General features: G+C 51.7%; 11 protein-coding genes across 12 annotated transcripts; 8 read left to right on the top strand and 3 right to left on the bottom strand.

Annotated features, from left to right (window-relative positions):
- Window positions 1–276: 276 nt before the first annotated feature.
- Window positions 277–1,038, top strand: H257_06845 (hypothetical protein; the record flags this gene model as incomplete). Its single annotated transcript, XM_009832220.1, has 1 exon — window positions 277–1,038. The coding sequence occupies one exon, from the start codon at window positions 277–279 to the stop codon at window positions 1,036–1,038; it is 762 nt and encodes a 253-aa protein (XP_009830522.1).
- A 426-nt stretch (window positions 1,039–1,464) lies between these two features.
- H257_06844 (inosine/xanthosine triphosphatase) lies at window positions 1,465–2,392 on the top strand. Its single transcript, XM_009832219.1, has one exon. The coding sequence runs from the start codon at window positions 1,538–1,540 to the stop codon at window positions 2,129–2,131; it is 594 nt and encodes a 197-aa protein (XP_009830521.1). The 5' UTR covers window positions 1,465–1,537; the 3' UTR covers window positions 2,132–2,392.
- A 177-nt stretch (window positions 2,393–2,569) lies between these two features.
- On the top strand, window positions 2,570–3,156 carry H257_06843 (hypothetical protein). Its single transcript, XM_009832218.1, has one exon. It carries the CDS (start codon window positions 2,582–2,584, stop codon window positions 2,996–2,998), a length of 417 nt encoding a protein of 138 aa, XP_009830520.1. The 5' UTR covers window positions 2,570–2,581; the 3' UTR covers window positions 2,999–3,156.
- Window positions 3,157–3,384: 228 nt separating this feature from the next.
- Window positions 3,385–4,335, top strand: H257_06842 (hypothetical protein). The gene has a single exon (XM_009832217.1). It carries the CDS (start codon window positions 3,416–3,418, stop codon window positions 4,238–4,240), a length of 825 nt encoding a protein of 274 aa, XP_009830519.1. The 5' UTR covers window positions 3,385–3,415; the 3' UTR covers window positions 4,241–4,335.
- Window positions 4,336–7,310: 2,975 nt separating this feature from the next.
- Window positions 7,311–9,407, top strand: H257_06841 (hypothetical protein). Its single transcript, XM_009832216.1, has one exon. It carries the CDS (start codon window positions 7,387–7,389, stop codon window positions 9,307–9,309), a length of 1,923 nt encoding a protein of 640 aa, XP_009830518.1. The 5' UTR covers window positions 7,311–7,386; the 3' UTR covers window positions 9,310–9,407.
- Window positions 9,408–9,696: 289 nt separating this feature from the next.
- H257_06840 lies at window positions 9,697–11,641 on the bottom strand. Of its 2 annotated transcripts, XM_009832215.1 has the most exons (2): window positions 11,437–11,641; window positions 9,697–11,358 (listed from the first exon to the last, which is right to left on the bottom strand). In XM_009832215.1, exons 1-2 carry the CDS (start codon window positions 11,600–11,602, stop codon window positions 9,998–10,000), a joined length of 1,527 nt encoding a protein of 508 aa, XP_009830517.1. In that variant the 5' UTR covers window positions 11,603–11,641; the 3' UTR covers window positions 9,697–9,997. The 2 variants fall into 2 exon arrangements, with proteins under 2 accessions (XP_009830517.1, XP_009830516.1); XM_009832214.1 differs by having other exon boundaries at window positions 9,697–11,636.
- A 262-nt stretch (window positions 11,642–11,903) lies between these two features.
- Window positions 11,904–13,967, top strand: H257_06839 (hypothetical protein). Its single transcript, XM_009832213.1, has one exon. The coding sequence runs from the start codon at window positions 11,974–11,976 to the stop codon at window positions 13,942–13,944; it is 1,971 nt and encodes a 656-aa protein (XP_009830515.1). The 5' UTR covers window positions 11,904–11,973; the 3' UTR covers window positions 13,945–13,967.
- A 362-nt stretch (window positions 13,968–14,329) lies between these two features.
- On the bottom strand, window positions 14,330–15,694 carry H257_06838 (hypothetical protein; the record flags this gene model as incomplete). Its single annotated transcript, XM_009832212.1, has 3 exons — window positions 14,330–14,645; window positions 14,686–15,537; window positions 15,585–15,694. The coding sequence occupies 3 exons, from the start codon at window positions 15,692–15,694 to the stop codon at window positions 14,330–14,332; spliced, it is 1,278 nt and encodes a 425-aa protein (XP_009830514.1).
- Window positions 15,695–15,810: 116 nt separating this feature from the next.
- Window positions 15,811–16,281, bottom strand: H257_06837 (hypothetical protein; the record flags this gene model as incomplete). Its single annotated transcript, XM_009832211.1, has 2 exons — window positions 15,811–15,994; window positions 16,067–16,281. The coding sequence occupies 2 exons, from the start codon at window positions 16,279–16,281 to the stop codon at window positions 15,811–15,813; spliced, it is 399 nt and encodes a 132-aa protein (XP_009830513.1).
- Window positions 16,282–17,684: 1,403 nt separating this feature from the next.
- On the top strand, window positions 17,685–18,374 carry H257_06836 (hypothetical protein). Its single transcript, XM_009832210.1, has one exon. It carries the CDS (start codon window positions 17,785–17,787, stop codon window positions 18,370–18,372), a length of 588 nt encoding a protein of 195 aa, XP_009830512.1. The 5' UTR covers window positions 17,685–17,784; the 3' UTR covers window positions 18,373–18,374.
- A 140-nt stretch (window positions 18,375–18,514) lies between these two features.
- H257_06835 (hypothetical protein) lies at window positions 18,515–19,465 on the top strand. The gene has a single exon (XM_009832209.1). The coding sequence runs from the start codon at window positions 18,521–18,523 to the stop codon at window positions 19,379–19,381; it is 861 nt and encodes a 286-aa protein (XP_009830511.1). The 5' UTR covers window positions 18,515–18,520; the 3' UTR covers window positions 19,382–19,465.
- The last annotated feature ends 983 nt before the right edge of the window (window positions 19,466–20,448 follow it).

Genomic DNA, 20,448 nt, shown 5'->3' with positions numbered 1-20,448 from the left:
ATTTATACGTATTGGAAGTGGGAACCCTAAACTAGAAAAGTCAGAAGTACGATCAGATTTGGAGAAGAGAATTTCAACCAGACATATCACTGCTTCAGTACCTGTATATCTCTCCTGCAAACCCAAGATATAAAACGAATCCAAATCAGAGTCCAAGAAGCAACCTGATTTCAAGTCATCCATTCGCGCAGACAAGTTCCACCTTTGCTGTCCCCTGACTTCCCACAAACAGCACTTGGAGATCGCAATTGTGCATATCATTTTCCAATTGCCGCCATGAAGTTCGCCCTCGTCCTCGCCACCATCGCCGCCGCCGTCCTGGCCCAAGACGCCTCCCCCGACAACAACTTTATCGAGATCGTCGGAGGCACGGAGGCCGCTGTGGGCCAGCACCGGTACTTGGCGGGCCTCAAGGCGTCTGCCACCGGTACGTCTAGCTGCGGGGGCAGTCTGATCGCGCCCAACGTGATTCTCACGGCGGCGCATTGCACGGGCCACAAGCTGTCGTACGTAGTGGTGGGCTCGCACTATTTGTCGGGATCGTCCGACGGCGTGCCCGCCAAGGTGGTCAAGGAGATCAAGCACCCCCTCAACAACCCCAAGACCTACGCCAACGACGTGGCCATCCTCGTCCTGGACCGCAACATCACGACCATCGCCCCCGTCCGGGTGTCGTTCGAGACGGTTCCGGCTAACGTCCTGACGTGGGTGCGCGGGTGGGGCACCACGTCGTCCGGGGGCGCGCAATCCAGCGTGCTCAAAGAGGTCAGCGTCAAGTCCTGGGACAACGCCAAGGCCTCGATCGCCCTCGCGCCCAACAAGGTGGACGCCACCATGCTGGCTGCCGGGGGACTCAAGGGTGAAGACTCGTGCCAGGGCGACTCGGGGGGACCGCTGACCATCGAAGACGCCGCGGGCGAGCGCCTCGTGGGTGTCGTGAGCTGGGGCATTGGCTGCGCGGTGCTCAACAAGCCTGGCGTGTACGGTCGCCTGAGCACCGCCCAAGCGTTCATCCAGCCCTACTTGCCCAAAACCTAGAACCTCCGCGTACCGTACTTGGTGGATGAACACGCCAACTAGATGGATATTGCGTGTAGTGTATGTAATACCGTGATCTGTTGGAAATTCATTATGTTCTGCGAAGGTGTGGGATGTGGTCGTTCATTGAAAGGGCACAGTAGCTTTCTTGACGATATGGTTGCACTTTCATCTTGACAGAAACAACACCAACTAGTATTAATATTGATAATCAACAAGGCACTTCTGTTGATAGTGCTACTGTGCGGTGGAGTGATGGGAATGGTGTCAGTAAAGGCAACCGCATTGGAGGCGTGTAATAGGTCGGTGAAATGCAGCTCACGGAGGAATGCGTTGGTCCTACTAATGCTCTTAGCTTGTTACGACAACACGTTCAGGAATCAAGGTTATGTACACTGTAATGTGTACAGATTTCATTTCGATTTCCTCCAAGCGATACAACCATCATTCACAAAGGACAACAACCTGCATTCTTCGTGGAGATCAAAAGTCAATCATCATGGCAGCAACCACCACGAACCTTCGCCTTGTAGTTGCGTCCAAGAACCCTGTCAAGATCGGAGCTACTCGAGATGGCTTTGAGAAGAGCTTTCCTGGGCACACGTTCTCCATATCTGGCGTCGACGTTCCTTCCGACGTGGCCGCGCAACCCATGACCAGTCGTGAGACGTTGGGCGGCGCTTTGAACCGACTGCACGCCGCTCGAGCACTAGTTCCAGACGCAGACTACTGGATCGGCATCGAAGGTGGCGTGGAGCAGACCAACTTTGGCGGTGACGCTCCCGCTGCAGACGTGATGGAGGTGTTTGCGTGGATTGTGATCGAAGCCGCCGACGGGACTCGGGGTATGGGTCGCACTGGGTCGTTCTTCCTTCCAGAGGCCGTGGTCAAGCTGGTTGTGGGGGGGCTGGAGCTAGGCCATGCGGACGACCAAGTGTTTGGAGGGTCCAACTCGAAGCAAAAGACGGGCTCGGTGGGGCTGCTCACCCAAGACCGCATCACGCGGCAGTCGTACTACGAGCATGCAGTGCTCCTGGCACTGATTCCGCTTCAAAACACCCGGTTTCGCTTTGTCTTGCCTGACGGAATGTAGTAGTAGTACTACTACTAGTACTTCTACTACGACAGTATTTCAAGAGCGTGGTTGACTTGAGCTATCCCAACCTTGGCTACATTTTTGCTCAAATGATAGCAGACAGAATCACAGTTAACGACGTAAGCACTGAGTTCTTTGGGAAAGCATTCGACGGTAGCTAGCCCTAGTATTGCTGCGGCCATGTGTGAGATAGGAGAGTGTCCATGTATGCCTTCAAGTGCAAAGTGTCGTTCAATTGCAAATTGCACTTAACAGTAATTTTGTGTTGTTTTTCACTTGTACAACTCGTTTACGGAGGTAAAAACCTATGCTAGTACAAGGTGGTGGATGCATTATTCGATGCAACGCCCAGAGATTGCAATTCCACTCATCCAACTTCACATCATGTCACTTTGGCTGGCCAAGCACCACCGAGCTGTTATGCACAATGTGTCCAATTCCACCAACATGACTAGCTTGGTCCCTGGCTTGAACGACACGACCATCGACTGGAACGAGACACATGCAACCAAAAATGCCAGTTTCCCTCGTTTTAACGACACCGTGAGACCACCCGAGGAGACCATTACGTTTCCTCCTTACACTCCCACTTCGTCCGCAGTCCCGCGACATAACATACCTTCTCTGGAAGCATCCTTTCCTCAGCAATCGTGGCCGAATGAGTCCGTCGCAGCTCTCGCCGCCGTCGCCGGAGTGGCCGCCACGCTTCTGGTTGTTTGGGCTCTGCAACTCCGACAAAAGAGAGCGAAGGTCATGACACGGGAGGGCTCGGACGATAGCATTTCGCCGCCCGACTATGTATGCGCCGGCAGTCCCATCGGCACGGCCGTCACCCTACCGGCGTCGTCGTCGAGCTACATGTAGATCGACGATACGGAATAGTTACCACGTCGATGGCGGAGCGATGCGACACTGTTCTTCCGAGGTCTATCGCGGGAGAGTCATGGAAGGATGGCAGAGATGGTGGTGGCAGCGCCTGCGGGCACTGTTTTGCACTTCGAAGTACTTATCACGTTGACGACATCATGGTTGTGTGCTATTTTCTCTTGCAACTAGTATTACTAGTCTGGTAATTATCCGAAAATTTCCGGATACGTCCTAGCCACATTGTTGAAGTAGAGCCAAATATGCATATATTTCAACCATTTACATATAATTATAGTAAGGCGATAAACAAGTACACCAGTAAGTACCAGAATAAATATGCAATTTAGTCGCTTAGCCAATCGCATGTGCATTTTTTGTGTGGCGTCATCAAGTTAACGTGAAGCGACGACCTCAATGGGGGAGAACAAAGGGAACAAGGCGGCGCAGCGGGAAAAGCTGCTGGCGTCCAAGCGAGCATGGGCGAAGGAGCACTACGAGCAGAACCGGGAGCGCATCCTGGCAGTGAACAAGAAGTGGGCGCTAAAGAACCGCGCCAAGATCCGCGAGTCCAAGCGGCGGTACCGCGAACGCAACCGCGCAAAACACAGGAATCAAATCCAGGCGTACTACCGCAATTGGAAACGGCGGAGAGACGAGCGTAGGGAGAATGGCGAGGCAAGCGCCGAAGACGATGACCCGGAACCCCCGCAGGACCTCGACGACGACGACGACTTGGAAGGCGAAGGCTGGGATCGAGACGTTGACTACAAAGACATAGTAAGCATGCTTGATAACGAGGACCTCGTTGCCGCGACGGACCCGACTGTTGAAGAATCCGAGCGATATACGCCGCGGCAGCGCTCCATGGTGCTCGTGCGGCAGCAAAAGTTCTGGCAGCGACTCGCGGACGTCCTTCCCATGACCACACACGATTTGGAGCACTGGTCTGTGGAGCTTCATGCTGGCATTCCTTCTTCCAGCCCTCCTGTCCATCGAGATTACTTTGACGGGCGGCCCCATGTCGTCACGGAAGATGCAGCGCAAGGAGACGTCGCGTCCGAAGACGAGGAAATGTATGCGCGCGCGCATGAAATGACGATCGTACGGCGGCGCAAGAAGATACCAAGCACAGACGAACAGCTGGAGCAGCTCAAGCAGGACCCCAGCATGGCCGCGGTGCTCGAAACCATCATCCTCATGCGGGCGGGCAGTGGCGTCTGGCCCGACGACCTCAGGTGACCACTAGCCATAAGTCTAGAGGCCTTGTGAAAATATCGATCCAGACAGTCTTATGGCGGCTTATAACTGTAAGCAAGGAACACGCGACAGAGTACACAAAGAATTCACATGCGAATTCTGCGACGAGAATAATGCTCCGATTACTATGCTCTTTCATCTCGACTAACAAGTTGCCAGGTGAGAAAGATAGGGTTTTCATGTCAGTCGCAATCATCCTTGGACAGAGGTGACGTTAGTACTACTAGTAGTACATACACTGTGAGGCTGCCAAGAAGACGCTCAGTAGTAGACTTGCCGACAGTATATACCGTCGAGGTGGGGTTTGGACCAGTCAAATTACGTACTACCATATATTGTCTGTCATTAAAACAGCAAAGAATGGGTCAATTCACGAATTCCCACTGGATTGGCAAGTTCAGGGCGTCCTGGGGTAGAAGAAGAATGGATTGTACACATGCAAAGTATATCCATCTTGTCGTCCCGTAGCGTGAGAAAGCACAGTCAGAGCCTTTGATCGCTCAAGACGGGCGGCTTGAACGTTCGTAGGCTCGAGGGGGGAACGATCGCGGCTGCGCGGGGACGATTGTGGTGGCTCTGAAGGGCGGTATATGGTACTACCTCTGTCCGTAAATTCTTGCAACAAGCGGAATATCTTGAAAATGAAGTGCATCAAAGTCGAATATTTTGAATCCAAGGATATGTACGGATAGAGGAGGAACTGATGAACACCAATGAAACACTTTCGCACCAGAATTCATCCAATCAAATCAACTCCATTGGATTGGGTCAAGTACACTTTATCCAGTATAAGATGTGCATCGTTTTTGAGATTTCCTTACAAACTTATCCGGATATCCGTTATCCGTATGATTTGGCTTAAAGTTGACACTTGATCGACGATGCGCGCCAAGAAGAAGGACCTCACCAAGAACGACCGGGAGGCAATTCTCCAGCAGCTCATGGCCCATTTGGTGGACAACAAGAAGTTGATCCGTGGTGCACTAAATAAGATTGCATTGGACTTTGGTGTACATCGTGGAACTGTGCAGCGAGTGTGGAAACGTGCCAACGTCGACCTCGACAACAAACTTCGACCATGTTCCGACGTGTCGTCCAGAAAAAAGGGCCACTCAGGTCGGAACCTCAAGCACGAGAACGTGGCGAATCGCCTGAAGGCTGTTCCTAAGGCCAGCCGCACCACGTTTCGGTCTATTGCTGCTGCACTTGGGATGCCGCGTTCAACCCTGCATGCATACTACCGCCGCGGCATCTTCGTCAAGTACAACAGCTCCGTGCGTCCATCTCTGACGGATGCCAACAAAGTCGTGCGGACGAGTTGGGCCATGGACCACATCCATGCACTGTCCCCGTCAGTGTACTTGTTTGACGACATGATGCAATGCGTCCACGTGGACGAAAAGTGGTTCTACGCCACCAGGGTCAAGCGATCCTACTACCTTGCACCTGGCGAAGAGCCACCCCATCGCACCTGCAAGTCCAAGAGATTCATTACCAAGGTGATGTTTTTGTCAGCTGTTGCTCGGCCACGCTGGGACGAGGATGCTGGGTCATGGTTTGATGGGAAGATCGGAACGTGGCATTTTACAGCTAAGGTCCAGGCCGCGAGATCAAGTCGCAACCGCCCAGCAGGAACTCTCCAAACGGTTCCTGTCAGCGTTACCCGTCCGGTGTACAAGGCGATGCTGCTGGAGAATGTTATCCCTGCCATCAAGGCGAAATGGCCAAAGGGGTGTGGACGAAGCATCACCATTCAACAGGACAACGCCCGCCCACATGTGCCACCCTGCGACACTGATATCGTGGCGGCGTGTCAAAGTGGTGGCTGGGACATGCAGCTCAAGTTCCAGCCACCAAACTCTCCAGACCTCAATGTTCTGGATCTGGGGTTCTTCCGTGCGATCCAGACCCTCCAAGAGAAGAACACCTCCCGCTGCATTGATGACATTGTTGCCGCCACGGAGCAAGCGTGGAGTGAAGTCTGCATGCAGACCCTCAACAACAACTTCCTGACCCTCCAAGCCTGCATGCGTGAAACGATATGCGCTCAAGGAAACAACAACTACAAGATTCCTCATTGCGGTAAGGCGAAACTATTGGCTCGTGGGCTTTTGCCCCAGGTCCTGGCAGTAGACAATGAGGTTGTGGAGTGTGGTTTCCAGCAGCTTGACGAGTCTGACGTCAATGCAAAGTTTGACCAACTGGCCGTGGAAGTGACCGAAGCTATGGAGATGTCTGAATTCAGCTCTCAGTTGGAAAAGCTGATTGTCAACGACGAGCTCAAGGAGGACGCGGGTGTTGAATTGGACGAGCTGTTGGATTTGTGTAGCCTGCTTTGAATATAATTGTATTCATTTTTGTATGCCAAAATCAAAATATAATTTACGATTAGTTTGTTGCAAGCTTTTCCGAATATCATTATTTCCGCTTGTTGCAAGAATTTACGGACAGAGGTAGTATTACACACGGTGGTCTAATCGTTCGTAGAGATGTTAAATGGGGGCAAAGCCAACGTTGATGCTGGAGGGAGGCTGACTACAGTTATCACGGCCGTGTATCAATGATGGTGAGAAAGGTGTCGAGCCATGATCCATATATAGATAGTAGTACACTTGACTGTGCTAGGTATTTTTGATGATGTAAGTAACGTTATATCATTGACATGTGCTCAACCAGCCACAAGGACAATGTTTCCGAGGCTAGCCATGTCAAGTTCACATATGTCGGACACACTGGGTTTCAAACATTGGATAACTGCACACGTTTTGGTCAGCGCGCAAGTACAGTACTAGTATCAAACTTGAACAAAAATGCTGTCTATTTTAAATGGGCACGCGACACTGTCCAATGGGTCGAACAGCAATTGGTAGTTAGGGCACAGAACCCAAAGTTTTGCCATTTGTCCATTTTAACAGCAATAAAGGTGAAGTCCACAGTTTAACAGCTTAGTCGTACGTTGAACCTCCAACCTACCACGGCGCAACGTACAATTGGTGTTAGGGTTTGATCCCACTTGTCGTGTCACCAATCTATTTCGAGAAAGCAACATTGGGGCGGGGTTACATATATCCCACGTCACTCCCCATATTTACGACCTGCCGTCGCCACCGACGACGTAACCTGAACTCATGTCCATTTCGCCTATCCATCTCCCCCGCATCGGCACGTTCACGTCCGCCGTCCCAACCAGTCGCGCTGTAGCGAAAGCATACCGGAAGTTTAGCCCCGCGGTGGGGGCGGCCATCGGGTGTGTGGTGCTCATGCTTGTGGGTTTCGATTCTGTGGTCAACAACTGGGTGATTAACGACTTTTGTGGCAACGGGCTGCAGTTCCGCACGCCCGTGGCGCTGGCTACGTCAGCCAACGACCTCCCAACGTCGTACTTGTTTGCGAAAGGGTGGAACATCTCGCAGCTGTCCAACATTGGCCACTGGATGACCGACTATGCGATTCAGAAGCTCTCGACCATTGACCCGAACGTGTTTATCATCTCGGGGGGGACGTACGTCGTGACGGGGGCAGACATGAACCTCTGCGGATCCTTCTCCGGCACGTACACGTTGAACGACCTCACCGAGCCGGTCAAGCTGGCCACTGCCACCGACGCCATCACGTACCTGCGAGGCAACTCGCTGACGCACTTTGCTACAGACGACTTGGCCGTGGGGTTACCCACGACTGATTCGTTGTCGGTGGAACTCGAGGCGCTCGGGTTCGTCGCTGCTCGCATCCAAGCAGATATCAAGATGACCATGGCGTTCCCCGTTCAAAACACATCGGTTCCTCAATCAGCAATCGTTCAGTTCTACCGTTTGTACACCAAGAGCTACTGCACGGGGTGCCCTCCACTGGCGGAGCTCGGGCGCGGCGAGTGCAACTTCACCATGAACTTTTCGCCGGCGTCGAATGTCCTCGTGGTCAACAGCACATTCGTGTTGAACTCCAAGCACGACGTGGGGCTCATGTTTGCCCGAGACATTTACAGCGCGGTCTCGTCGGCCCTAAAGTTCATCGCTCTTTTGCTGGCGTTGGGGGGGTACCTCGCCAGTCGCAAGACTGTGCAGTGGTCCGAAGTAAACGCGGAAAAGATGGAGACGATTTGGCACAAGTTGATTCAGATCGTGGCGCCGCAGTACTTTCCCCACCTCAGCCATGCAATCCGGTTCGACATTTTTTGCTACAATAGCGACTACTTTGTCTTGTTGTACGGGGTGAGCATCCTCCTCGACATGAACCACGCGATTGTGTTTACAAGGGAAGTAAACGTGTTCAACCGACATAGCCCCCGCCTCGGAATGACACTGCAGCTGTTTGCCCTCAGCACGCGGTTACTGTGGCTCAACATTGGTTTTCTCAAGCTGTGCAAACTCGGCATCAACTTGATTACACCGGCGTCGTTCTCGGGCCAAAGCCGCGTGATACCGTTCTTCAACTTTAGTTCCGTCACGACGTTGTACTTGACGACGATTTTGCTGTTTTTTGTCCCGAATTACATCGAGTACAACAATCAGAGTCGGTGGGATATTCACAACCACGTGGAGCTCCTGGACGGGCAATTTGTGGACTTTTTCGAGAGCTTTTACGTCCGGGTCGTGGGTGCCGTGTTTGTTGGGCTTATTGGCAACGTGTGGGGCGTCTTGGCATTGGATCACGTCGTGTTAGCAGGTATTTGGAGGGTGCTCAAGGCCAACAGCTTGACCCGGCAGGCGATTTACAATTCCACGTCGATTCTGTGCGAATACGTGGACGATGTCCAGATGATCCAGGAGGACGTCGTGATGACGTGTCGCGCCAGACGGTTGAGTACGTTACAGTGGTACTTTATGCACCACATGGTCTGCTTTGGCCTGCCCGAGAAGGACATGACCAAACGCAAGCAGAGCCTACCCACGAACACGGCGAGCGACCGGCCGGAAGGGCGCGAGATCAAGTACACGGTAGGCCAAGACTCAACCGGCCACTTCCACCTGTACGACGACGTGCTCGCGGACGTCAAGAGCCTGCCGTTCAACATCAAAATCCTGCGGAATACCCCCATCATGATCAAGTAATTTTGTACAATACTCCTGGAGTAACATTCAGGACAATCAATATATATATTAATGGCATGTATTAGCATAAGAATACATGTAATATAACTCCACTGAAACCCTTCGTAAGTAGTCTTTTTTCGTTTCGTACGTTCGAGAACGTGCTGTGCAAAGTTAGAAGTTATCGTGCGCGAGCTGAACGCTTGATTTCTACTCACGTCAACTCTAACGTAGCGAGCAACGCGCACTTATATACTAGTATAGGTCAGTACTAGGAATACTATTTTCTTCCAGAGTAATACTATTAAGAATACTATTAATAGTTAACAGCGACATATTCTAGGTAGATTCTTTTCAGAGTACATCCCCACGAATGTCCTTGGTGTTATCCCTGATATTTGGATTGGATTGGTTTTATGGTCTTAACGTTATGCTCAAGACCAACGACTATCGCAAACTCGGAAACGAGCCAATTGCCTTGTGGGGCGACTACTGCAGAGAGTTGCCGGTTAAAAATACGTGGTGATAAAAGGTACGATTGCGTTAGCCGTGGTGGACAAGTGTACCGAAGGAGAAGGAGGGGTTGAAATGAAGACATGGGTACTCCAGTACGTTATTGTTGATCACGGTAACCTCCGTACCTTATTGCAGCGTCAACTCACCGGCAGCGACAGGACACAGCTAAGTACGCATTACTTGGATACCAAAATCAGTTAATGCCGCCTACGCGCCCCACGTGAACGACATTGGTCCGGGGCTCCGAGCGCTGGGTGAGCAGCGACGGTGCAATGGTCCAGAATTTCTTGGGGATGGTCGGCTGCCTGGTGTCGTGGCCTCGTCGTCGACCTTTGGTGAGAACCAGCAGTAGCAGCCGTTGCCACCGCCCCGCTCGCTCACTTGGAAGCACCGACATCGAAGTATCCACGTGTCCGAAGAACAGCAACACGTGCTCTTCTTTGGAAAATGTCTGGCGTTGCTTAGCAATTCCGTGATAGTAGGCCGTGAGGACGGAGATTACCCCCCCGGTAGCGATCAACGCGTGGAACGAATCGTTTTGGCAGAATAGGGCGGAGACCAAGCCCATGGCAAACACGACCACGGACAGCATCGCCCCCACGGTTCCCACGGGACTGACTAACAACCGGGGGACGCGGTTGTGCCGTTTGCGCCACGAGATGAACGCGAGGCTTTGCGTAATGTAGCACCCAAACCCAAGGATCATCACGACGGTGTACACAACGTCAGCAGTACCGATATACTGCATAACAAAACACACGGCAACGTTCAAGACGGACACGACGAGGAGGGGGCGAGTGGTTTTGTGGGGGGGAGGCTGTGACGGACTAAACACTGACGAAATGAGGTTGGACTTGGCCAACGCGGTCAAGAGGTTGCTCGACGCCAGCGAAAAACCAGGAATAGACGCAACGATAGCTGGGAGCGAAAACAACGTCGCGGTGTCGTCCGTGGTGGCGAAACCGGCGCTAAAGCCCCCGTTCAGCACTGCGAAGACGTCCGGCAGGGCTGCTGCACCTGGCGGAAGGCTGATTGCAGACAGGTAAATGCAACAACAAGACGCTAACAGCGTGCATAGACTGGCGATTTGGCCCTTAGGAATGGACTTGCAAGGGTCCTCCACATACGTGGAGAGCGTTGCGAGGGCCTCAATGCCACTGAAGAACCAAATCGCGTTGGGGAAGGCTTGAAAGAACGCTGACAGTCCCCCTTGGGACGTCAAGTCGCTACCGCCCGTGTATTTGCCCATGTCGGCATTGGTCATGGCGCTAAGGCAGTAGAAAAACACGACCACCAACGACACGGTGGCGAGGCCAAAGATGGTGCGCCAGAAGAGGCGACCCCCTTGTAGCATGATGAGAAACACCAGCGATTGGATAACGATCCAGATCAGGGGTTCGAAGCCCTCGAGGGAGGGCCACCGCTGACTTAGGACCTGCGTGGTCCCGACAAGGCTGACCGACGAGTAGGTTACGTATTGCATCAGTTCACAACAGCCCACGACGAACGCCGTGCAAAACCCAAGCGTGCATCGCGCCAAACCAAACACGCCCCCTACAAACGGCAACGCACTGGCGATTTCAGCCACAGACAGAACCAGACACAGGAATGCGAGCGCGGTGAGGAGCACACCGTAACCGAAGCTGACTGTTCCGGCGACCAGGCCAACATTCCACGAGAAAAATTGTCCACAGATGACTGTGGCTATGCCCAGAGCCCAAATGTCCACGCTGGAGGCCACGTATACTGGTGCTTGCCTTGTAGATGGAGTCGCCGCAGGTGATGCGCCACCCACCATTTTGCAGTCGACGATGGGTCCGATCTATTTCGATCAAGCAGTTACAGCGTTTGTGACCACTGTGAAACAATCTATAACGACCGAGGAAACTCAATGCATCACCCACGACCTTATTTGCATGCTCGAGGTTATCCTACGCGTTGCAGCAACACAAATATAGGGGGGCCTGTGGTCACCAACGACACATTTTCCATTATCAAGAGTGCTACCGTAGTAGTACACTTCCATGGGGAAATAACACCATGAAACGCTTGACGTTTCAACCATTGAGAATGGCCCCAAGCCAACAGCTGTGGCTGGAGTTATATTTGCTTACTTGGCAACTTCGCTCCCACTACCAAGAGCTCCAAACGTTCACCAGCTAGAGTGGTATGCCGCCCCACGTTCTCGTCAAGGAGCAGTCGTCCACGTTCCGTTTCGTGTTCCGCCTTGTGCCGCCTTCAGTGAAGCGTAAAACGTTCCAGACTTATACGCTGATCGTCCCGTGGATTAGCCACATCATCGGCTTCCTGGTGCTTGTCCTCGTCTTCGTGGACGCGATAGCCAACAACTGGGCAGTCAACGACTACTGCGGCAACGCGCTGCAGTTCCGTACGCCCTTTGCGCACATCGAAACCGCTTCAGAGCTACCGAACGACTTCATCTTTGGTCAAGGCAGGGGGTTCTCCAACATGTCATTTGTGGGTCGGTGGATGATGTCGTTGGCCGTCTCCGATGTGGCCTCCCATAGCGACAGCATGTACATCCTCACGGCCGGGCAGTACTCAATCCAGGCAGCGACCATGAACTACTGCGGTACCTTGAATGGAAACTATTCCGTGCCGGACCTGTCGATGCCGGTCAAGTTGGCGGTTGTGGACGACGGCGTGACGTACCTACGTGGCGACGCATTGTCGCACTGGTTCACTAACGACCTGGTCGACAACTTGCCGACGAAATCATCCAAAAAGGCAGACGTGCAAGCTCTGGGGTTTCACCCCGCTCGGATGCAGGCGGATTTACGGCTAACTATGGGCCTGGACATCAAGAACACGTCAAAAACGCAAACTTTCGCCGTCTCGTTTTATCGCGTGTACAGCAAAAGCTACTGCACCGGGTGTGTGCCCCTGGCTACCCTTGGTCACGGCACGTGCAACCTGACGGTGCAATACATTCAGCGCACCAATATGGTGGTTGTGACCAAGAGCTTCTCCATGCCCGACTCGACGCACTACCTCGGTCTGATGTTCAGTCGTAGCATCTACACCATCATCGGGTCTGTCCTCAAGTACGTGGCCATCTTGATTGGCATGGCGGGTTTCCTCGCCAGTCGAAAGACTGTCCAGTGGCACGACCGCAGCCCAGACAAAGTTGAATCCGTGACCGAGAAGCTCATGGACATGGTCGTGCCCAAGTACTTTTCGCACCAGAGCTTCGCCATGACGTTTGACTTGTTTTGCTATAACAGCGACCTGCTTGTGTTGCTCTTTGTCGTGAGCAACTTGCTGGACATGAACCAGGCGATTCAGTACATCCGAGAAGTGAACGCGTACAACGCATTGAGTCCGCAGTGGGATATGACGGTCAAGTTGTTTGCACTGAGCACGCGCCTCTTGTGGCTCAACGTTGGGTTGGTCAAACTGGCCAAAATGACCGTGCACTTCGTCTCGTCGGCTACGTACTCTGGGCACAGTCGCGTGATGAGTTGGCTCAACTTTAGCAGCGTCACGACGCTGTATTTGAGTGCGATTTTGCTCTATTTCGTGCCCGACTACATTGAGTACAACAACATCTGTCGATGGGATATTGCCAACAGTTTGGAAAGTATCAACGGAAGCGTGATTGACAGTTTCAAGAGCTTCTACTTTCGCGGCGCACCGGCCATTGGTATTGGCCTCGCCCTCAACGTCGCAGGGGTGTTAGCAGTCGACCACTTGGTTTTGTTCGAGTTCTGGCGTAACTTGAGCAAGAACAGCCTCGGGCGCCAAGTTATGTTCAACACCACGTGCATCACGTGTGAGTTCGTGGGAGCTTTCACGGTCGAAAATTATGGTAGAGCTGTGCTCGAGTGTAAAGCGCGGCGCCTGAGCACCCTGCAGTGGTATTTCATGAGCCAGACGATGTGCTTTGGCTTACCGGAGAAAGAACTGAGCAAACAGAAGCAAAGTGGCAACCCGACGTTGGATATCGTGACCACAATCAAGCCGAACTATTCAAATGAACAAGGCAACGGAGATATCTTCCACGTGATCAACCAGAGTGGCAACGGACACATCCACCTACTCGACGACCAACTTGTGGATGTCCAGACCGTCGCGTTCAACATCAAAATCCTTCACGATACCGCACTGTACATTCGATAGATAACCCAGCACATTGTTTCACAGTGTCCTTTGTCTTCTTGAATAACGTTATGAACATATAGAGGCGGCGGGAAGTCGTCAAAGTAGAGGTGAAGTGGGAAATACTCCAATCAATGTGCACACTCATTTAGTGTTCGCGCTGTACCTCCTAAACGTGTCAAATTTAGTGCCGATGGGTTTTGTTTACATGTCAAATTCAAAGTCTTTAAATTCATTTGTAAGCAGATCATCTAATTGAGGATGGATGAATCAGGGATTCCGATAACATCACTATCATGAAGTGGCACCTTATGCTGAACGAGATAATGCTCAAATGAACGGAGCTCAAATGCGGCTGATCAATGAGAGGTCACGTTAACGGCAAAGCCAATCGCGGTACTATTTTCTAACAAATGTACAGTGCGGTATTGCGCAAGATTTTGATGTTGAACGCGAGGCTCTTGACATCCACGAGTTGGTCGTCGAGGAGGTGGACGTGGCCGCTGTCGCTCTGGTTGATCACGTGGAAGATATCTCCTTTGCCTTGTTCCCTGAGATGAATGGACGACTCATCTCCCTTGGTGGTCACGATATCCAACGTCGGGTTGCCACTTTGCTTCTGTTTGCTCAGTTCTTTCTCCGGTAAGCCAAAGCACATCGTCTGGCTCATGAAATACCACTGCAGGGTGCTCAGGCGCCGCGCTTTACACTCGAGCACAGCTCTACCATAATTTTCGACCGTGAAAGCTCCCACGAACTCACACGTGATGCACGTGGTGTTGAAAATGACTTGGCGCCCGAAGGCTGTTTTTGGCCAAATTGCGCCAGAACTTGATCAAAACCAAGTGGTCGACTGCTAACACCCCTGCGACGTTGAGGGCGAGGCCAATACCAATGGCCGGTGCGCCGCGAAAGTAGAAGCTCTTGAAACTGTCAATCACGCTTCCGTTGATACTTTCCAAACTGTTGGCAATATCCCATCGACAGATGTTGTTGTACTCAATGTAGTCGGGCACGAAATAGAGCAAAATCGCACTCAAATACAGCGTCGTGACGCTGCTAAAGTTGAGCCAACTCATCACGCGACTGTGCCCAGAGTACGTAGCCGACGAGACGAAGTGCACGGTCATTTTGGCCAGTTTGACCAACCCAACGTTGAGCCACAAGAGGCGCGTGCTCAGTGCAAACAACTTGACCGTCATATCCCACTGCGGACTCAATGCGTTGTACGCGTTCACTTCTCGGATGTATTGAATCGCCTGGTTCATGTCCAGCAAGTTGCTCACGACAAAGAGCAACACAAGCAGGTCGCTGTTATAGCAAAACAAGTCAAACGTCATGGCGAAGCTCTGGTGCGAAAAGTACTTGGGCACGACCATGTCCATGAGCTTCTCGGTCACGGATTCAACTTTGTCTGGGCTGCGGTCGTGCCACTGGACAGTCTTTCGACTGGCGAGGAAACCCGCCATGCCAATCAAGATGGTCACGTACTTGAGCACTGCGCCGATGGTGCTGTAGATGCTACGTCGGAACATCAGGCCGAGGTAGTGCGTCGAGCTAGGCACGGAAATGCTCTTGGTTACGACCACCATGTTGAAACCTTGTACGACTGCACTGTCAGGTTGCACGTGCCATGCCCAAGGGTAGCCAGGGGTACACACCTGGTGCAGTAGCTTTTGCTGTACACGCGATAAAACGGCACGGCAAAGTTCTGCGTTTTGGTCGTGTTCTGGATGGGCAGGCCCGTGGTCATGCACAAATCCGCCTGCATCCGAGCAGGGTTATACCCCAACTTTTACATGTCTGCCATTTTGGACTTTTTCGTCGGCAAGTTGTCGACCAAGTCGTTGGAGTACCAGTGCGACAATGCGTCGCCTCGGAGGTACGTCACGCCGTCATCCACGACTGCACGGAGTTGCTGCCGTTCAAGCCGCCGCAGTACTTCATGGTCGCCGCCTGGATCGGGTAGGCCCCGGCGGTGAGAATGTACACGTTGTCGCTGACGGTGGCCAGCTCCGCGACGGACAGCGACATCATCCACCGACCCACGTTGGACATGTTGGAGAACCCCCTGCCTTGACCAACGATGAAGTCGCGCTCGAGGTCTTCGGCAGATTGCATGTGCGCGACGGGCGTTCAGAACTGCAGCGCGTTGCCGCAAAAGTCGTTGATGGCCCAGTTGTTGGCCAGAGCATCCACAAAGACCAAGAGCAGGACCAGGGCGCCGATGTCGCGGCCGATCCAAGGGGTGGCGAGCGTGTACAACTGGGACGACTTTTGCTGAATTGAATGGGGTACCAAGTGCGAAAGGAGGCGGTACGTGGGCTTCCGCTCCTTGACGAGAACGGTGGGCGTCATGGCAAAGTTGTGTGTGAGCCTTTAAATTCTGACGTGGGTGCTATTTTGGGAAATCAACGTTGTACCCCAAACACGTAACCTCCAACCATGTTCACAAACACAATACGCTAGAACATCCCAGCACAATGTGTCGCTAACATGTCGGCCATACTAGTAGAGTATACCGGAAGGGCACTACTTTATAGTAGTAGTAATAGTTAATGGATGGAATTGGGGGTGACTTTCGATACAAAACCTTGTGAAATTATGCAACGCGTAAATATATATCGAATTTACATCAGTTTGGCTAAACATTTCGCTGGTTACAGTCTGTTTATAGTCTTTGAAACCGCTGTGCATAGTCGTTACGTTTAGTGAATTCAGTTGCCTATAATTCGGGAAACAAAACATACAAGGAACAACATGCAGGTTATTTACATTATTGGTTTGGTGGATTTATGTCGATTGTTTCTGATACATATAGGTGCATGTTAGCAGTTATTGACACACAATTACCTGTAACGGTTCATAAACGGTGCCAAGATCATGGACATTTGAAAATCGTTCAATAAACAGAAAGGCCAAGTTATCCGGAAGTCACACCTCCCTGGCATAGTTACAGACGAATGGTCGTTGAAGAGTCGAAACAGGAACTCACAATCGAAGCCATCAACAATGACCGCATTGACGTTCACCAGGTCCAATGTGGCGATGAGTAATGGCTCGACCCACGAAGTCTGTCATTATTAGCACTGCAAATACAACAGTAAGAGGTTGTGCAATGTAGTGTCGAATAGACAGACATAAGCTAGCTCCCACAAATAATAAATATTACAAGGACCAAACTGCAATATCATACTTCGAAGTATACCATACTATTAATAGTATTAGATTGGAAGGAGGGTCCTAATCACAATTGGGGGTTCGTCGACTTGAACTTTGGTCGTTCACGCCACTGACATACATTGCCAACATCTTGTCGTCCTTATAACGTAATGCAGTGTTGTTGACGATCGATTCTGAGATTCAAACCAAGTTGGTCTGCATAAATGTATGGGGATTTTCCCCTACATCTCACAAGCGTTCACGTACAAAGGTAGTTAGCCCAACTACACCAAAACACCCCATTGTTTACTATATATCAAAGCTTGTTTCCGGGTTTCCTTGCTATATTATGTATACAAAGATACATGCATACTAATATAATTTTCTTGCCCAGGGCAACCACCACGCGCCGCCCTCTCATGTACGTGCAAGCTGTCGCCACATATATGATGATGATGTCGGTTGTAACTAGGGCAAATTGGCTGTATAGTTGCAGTGTACAACAACCGGTCCATGTCCAATTTTATCCAATCCACGCCTTGGATTTACTATTCCAGCGATTTCATTGGTCCATCGTATCTACGAGTCTCAAACAACGACGGGAAACATGTTGAAATTTGTATGGGCCACACAAGTAGCTTAGGTCGTTGCGCTGGCTGGCAGTGGCAATAATGTTGCGGCTACTTCATTACATCGAGAATGTGTTCAACTTGGCAGCATCAATTGCAGTCGGAATCGTCATTTCCGCATTCGAGTCGGCATGTCAAGGACGGAAGCAGAACGACTCGCGCGCCGCAAGCGGTACCTGGCCAACCGCCTCGAAGTGCTCGCGCAGCAGAAGGAGTATCGCCAGAACAACAAGGGCCGGATCGCAGTGCGCGCGAAGAGATGGTATGTCCAGAACAAGGAGCGTATGGCCGAGTACAAGAAGGAGTACCAGCAGCAGAACAAGGACCGCATAGCTGCTCGCAAGAAGGCGTACACGGAGCGAAACAAGGAGCGCATCGCCGCCGCCAAGAGCGCCTACTACCACGCGACAAAGACCAAGGCGAAGTTGGTGTCATCGTCGACACCACCATCGTCCAAGAAGGCCGCGCCGACACCCACGACGCCGCCACCGCCGACCACGCGACGGATCAAGCTGGATGCAAGCGTCGCCACCGGCGTTGCGCTGCTCACATGCATTCGGGACATCTTCGCGCACAAGGAAGCGCGGCCGTAGCTGCAATGCGTTGGGGTTGTGTTCGATTGCAGTTGCTAATTATGTTATTATGTATTGTATGTTGAAGGGTTTATTAGATGTTGGAGGTTTCGGCAGCAATTTCGAGTCGTTTCTTAGCAATGTGTGCAGCAACGCGGGTCGCGTTTTGAGTGGCTAGTACGGATAAGTATCCGGATATGCGATGGCGGGACCGACAAAAGTTTGAATGCGAACATGGCCACGGAGAACAACGGCGGCAACGTGACTTCGATGGAGGTCGTCGTGAAAGCGGAGGAAGCCGTGACGAAGACAGAGGAGGAGAACGAGGAACATGAAGAGCAGTCCCGTAGTCGACCGAAGAAGAAGAAGAAGTCGGGACGACACAAGCGAAAAACGTCTGACCGCCGCGAGTACGTGATGGAGTCGAAGAAGGAAAAGGAAGCCGAAGCACGGGAATGGCGCAAAGCGTTGGAGAGCCGTGAATTCGACGAACTGCAGGAGTATCGATACATGGCAGTGATCAAGGAGCAGCTCCTCCAGGAAGACAACCCCGACGCCGCTGCCATCAAGCCGGCCAAGCGACCTTCCAAGAAGTCGAAAAAGGCATCCAAGAAGCGAGCTCGCGTTGAAAGCGCCAACGGCGACTGGGAATGCGGTCCTGGCGGCATGGAAGACGGCGACGACGACGACGTGGTGCTCCTAAAGGTAGTTGCCCAACCCACAAAGAAGCAATCGTCATCCACAGAGCCCATATGCCTCGACGAAGATGCCATTCCCAGAAGACACGCTAAGCCCAAGCCGGCAACCCCAGCGATGATGACAAGTGTCCAGAAAGAAGCAGGGTTGCAGCGCCCGACCCAGTTCCGCCTCTCGGTCGTTAAGGCATCGTACCATCACGAGTACAAAATCCCGTTCGAACTGACCGAAGAAGAGTACCAACTGCTGTTGACAGATGCGCCGCGTGGGAAATGTCCCAAGTATGCCGACGTGCTCGAGGGGAAATTTCCCACGGCACCATCCGCCCACTGGTGCGCCAAGTGCCATTCCATGATGTTCTTGTACCATTGCCAGCAAGCCATCCTGTCCAATAACTAGTACCGTTAGTGTACTAGTTTAGTATATACATATATATATATAGATAATATATCGACAATAAAGTCCATCGGTGCTAACACTCGCCAAGGATTACAAAGTCAAAGTGTATGACGTGGCACCTTCCTGGAACGAGTTGGGGCTTCTTGCTGCAATAGAACCCTCAATTCAAGCACTAGCTAGCTAGCTACCTGGTCCCACTTGTTGCAAAGTGGTGTTATCCACAGGGATATACTGTATATATACTATGATGGAACTAGCTTGCAAGTCACATTGCACAGGCCACTCATCATGAAACTACTAGTACACTGCAACGATGAGTTGTCACAAATCCACTCGAGAAATACAAGATAGATGGCTTTGAATCATCTATGGGCTCGTTCCCATCCATCCGTCGCACGGACGCTTCTTCTTGGCATGCCGCTCCTTCGTCGTACTTGGTCCTTCATTCATGTCCATTTGCTTCAGCCGGCGGCGTTGGTTGCATGCTGACTTCAACCACTACAAAGTAAGTATCCGGATAACGTGTAGTTCTTCGAAGTATAAAAGTTGTTTTAAATGATTTATAAGATTCAGACTAACGTTACTACTATTACTGTAAAAATAACAATAATGTGTTAAATCTGGCATACATACTCTTTATGGCATGGTAGGACATGGTAGGACAGTTATCCGGAATCCGGTTAAAATTTGTTATACGGATTTAACCGGTTGATGTTGTCCCGATCGTGCAGCCCCCCCCACACATAAGGGCTGCTGACAAAAGTTTTAGGCGCCCCAAAGGCTCTTACGCTGGTCTATCATTCAACGGCATCGCACGTGTAGGGCTTTGCGCCACAAAAACCTGCGGTCGGTTTTGGAGGTCTGCCTTTAATGTGACGCATTCGACATTGAGGCAATGTGTGTTGGGTGTGGAGTATCTTAGCAAGAGACAGGTAGTATTCTTGCAAGCGCACTCCATTCCCATTGGTCAAGGATCTGTCAACACGACCGAAGAGAGCTCGATAGGGGATGCAAATGTGCGTTGTGAATCAGTAGATCTAAGACCTTTAACATAGTCAGTCTTCTTT

The sequence above is a fragment of the Aphanomyces astaci genome (assembly GCF_000520075.1).
Source record: "Aphanomyces astaci strain APO3 unplaced genomic scaffold supercont1.14, whole genome shotgun sequence".
Taxonomy (NCBI): Eukaryota; Oomycota; class Saprolegniomycetes; order Saprolegniales; family Verrucalvaceae; genus Aphanomyces; species Aphanomyces astaci.
Note: the sequence above shows the minus strand (reverse complement) of the source record. Positions and strands in the feature narration are given on the sequence as shown.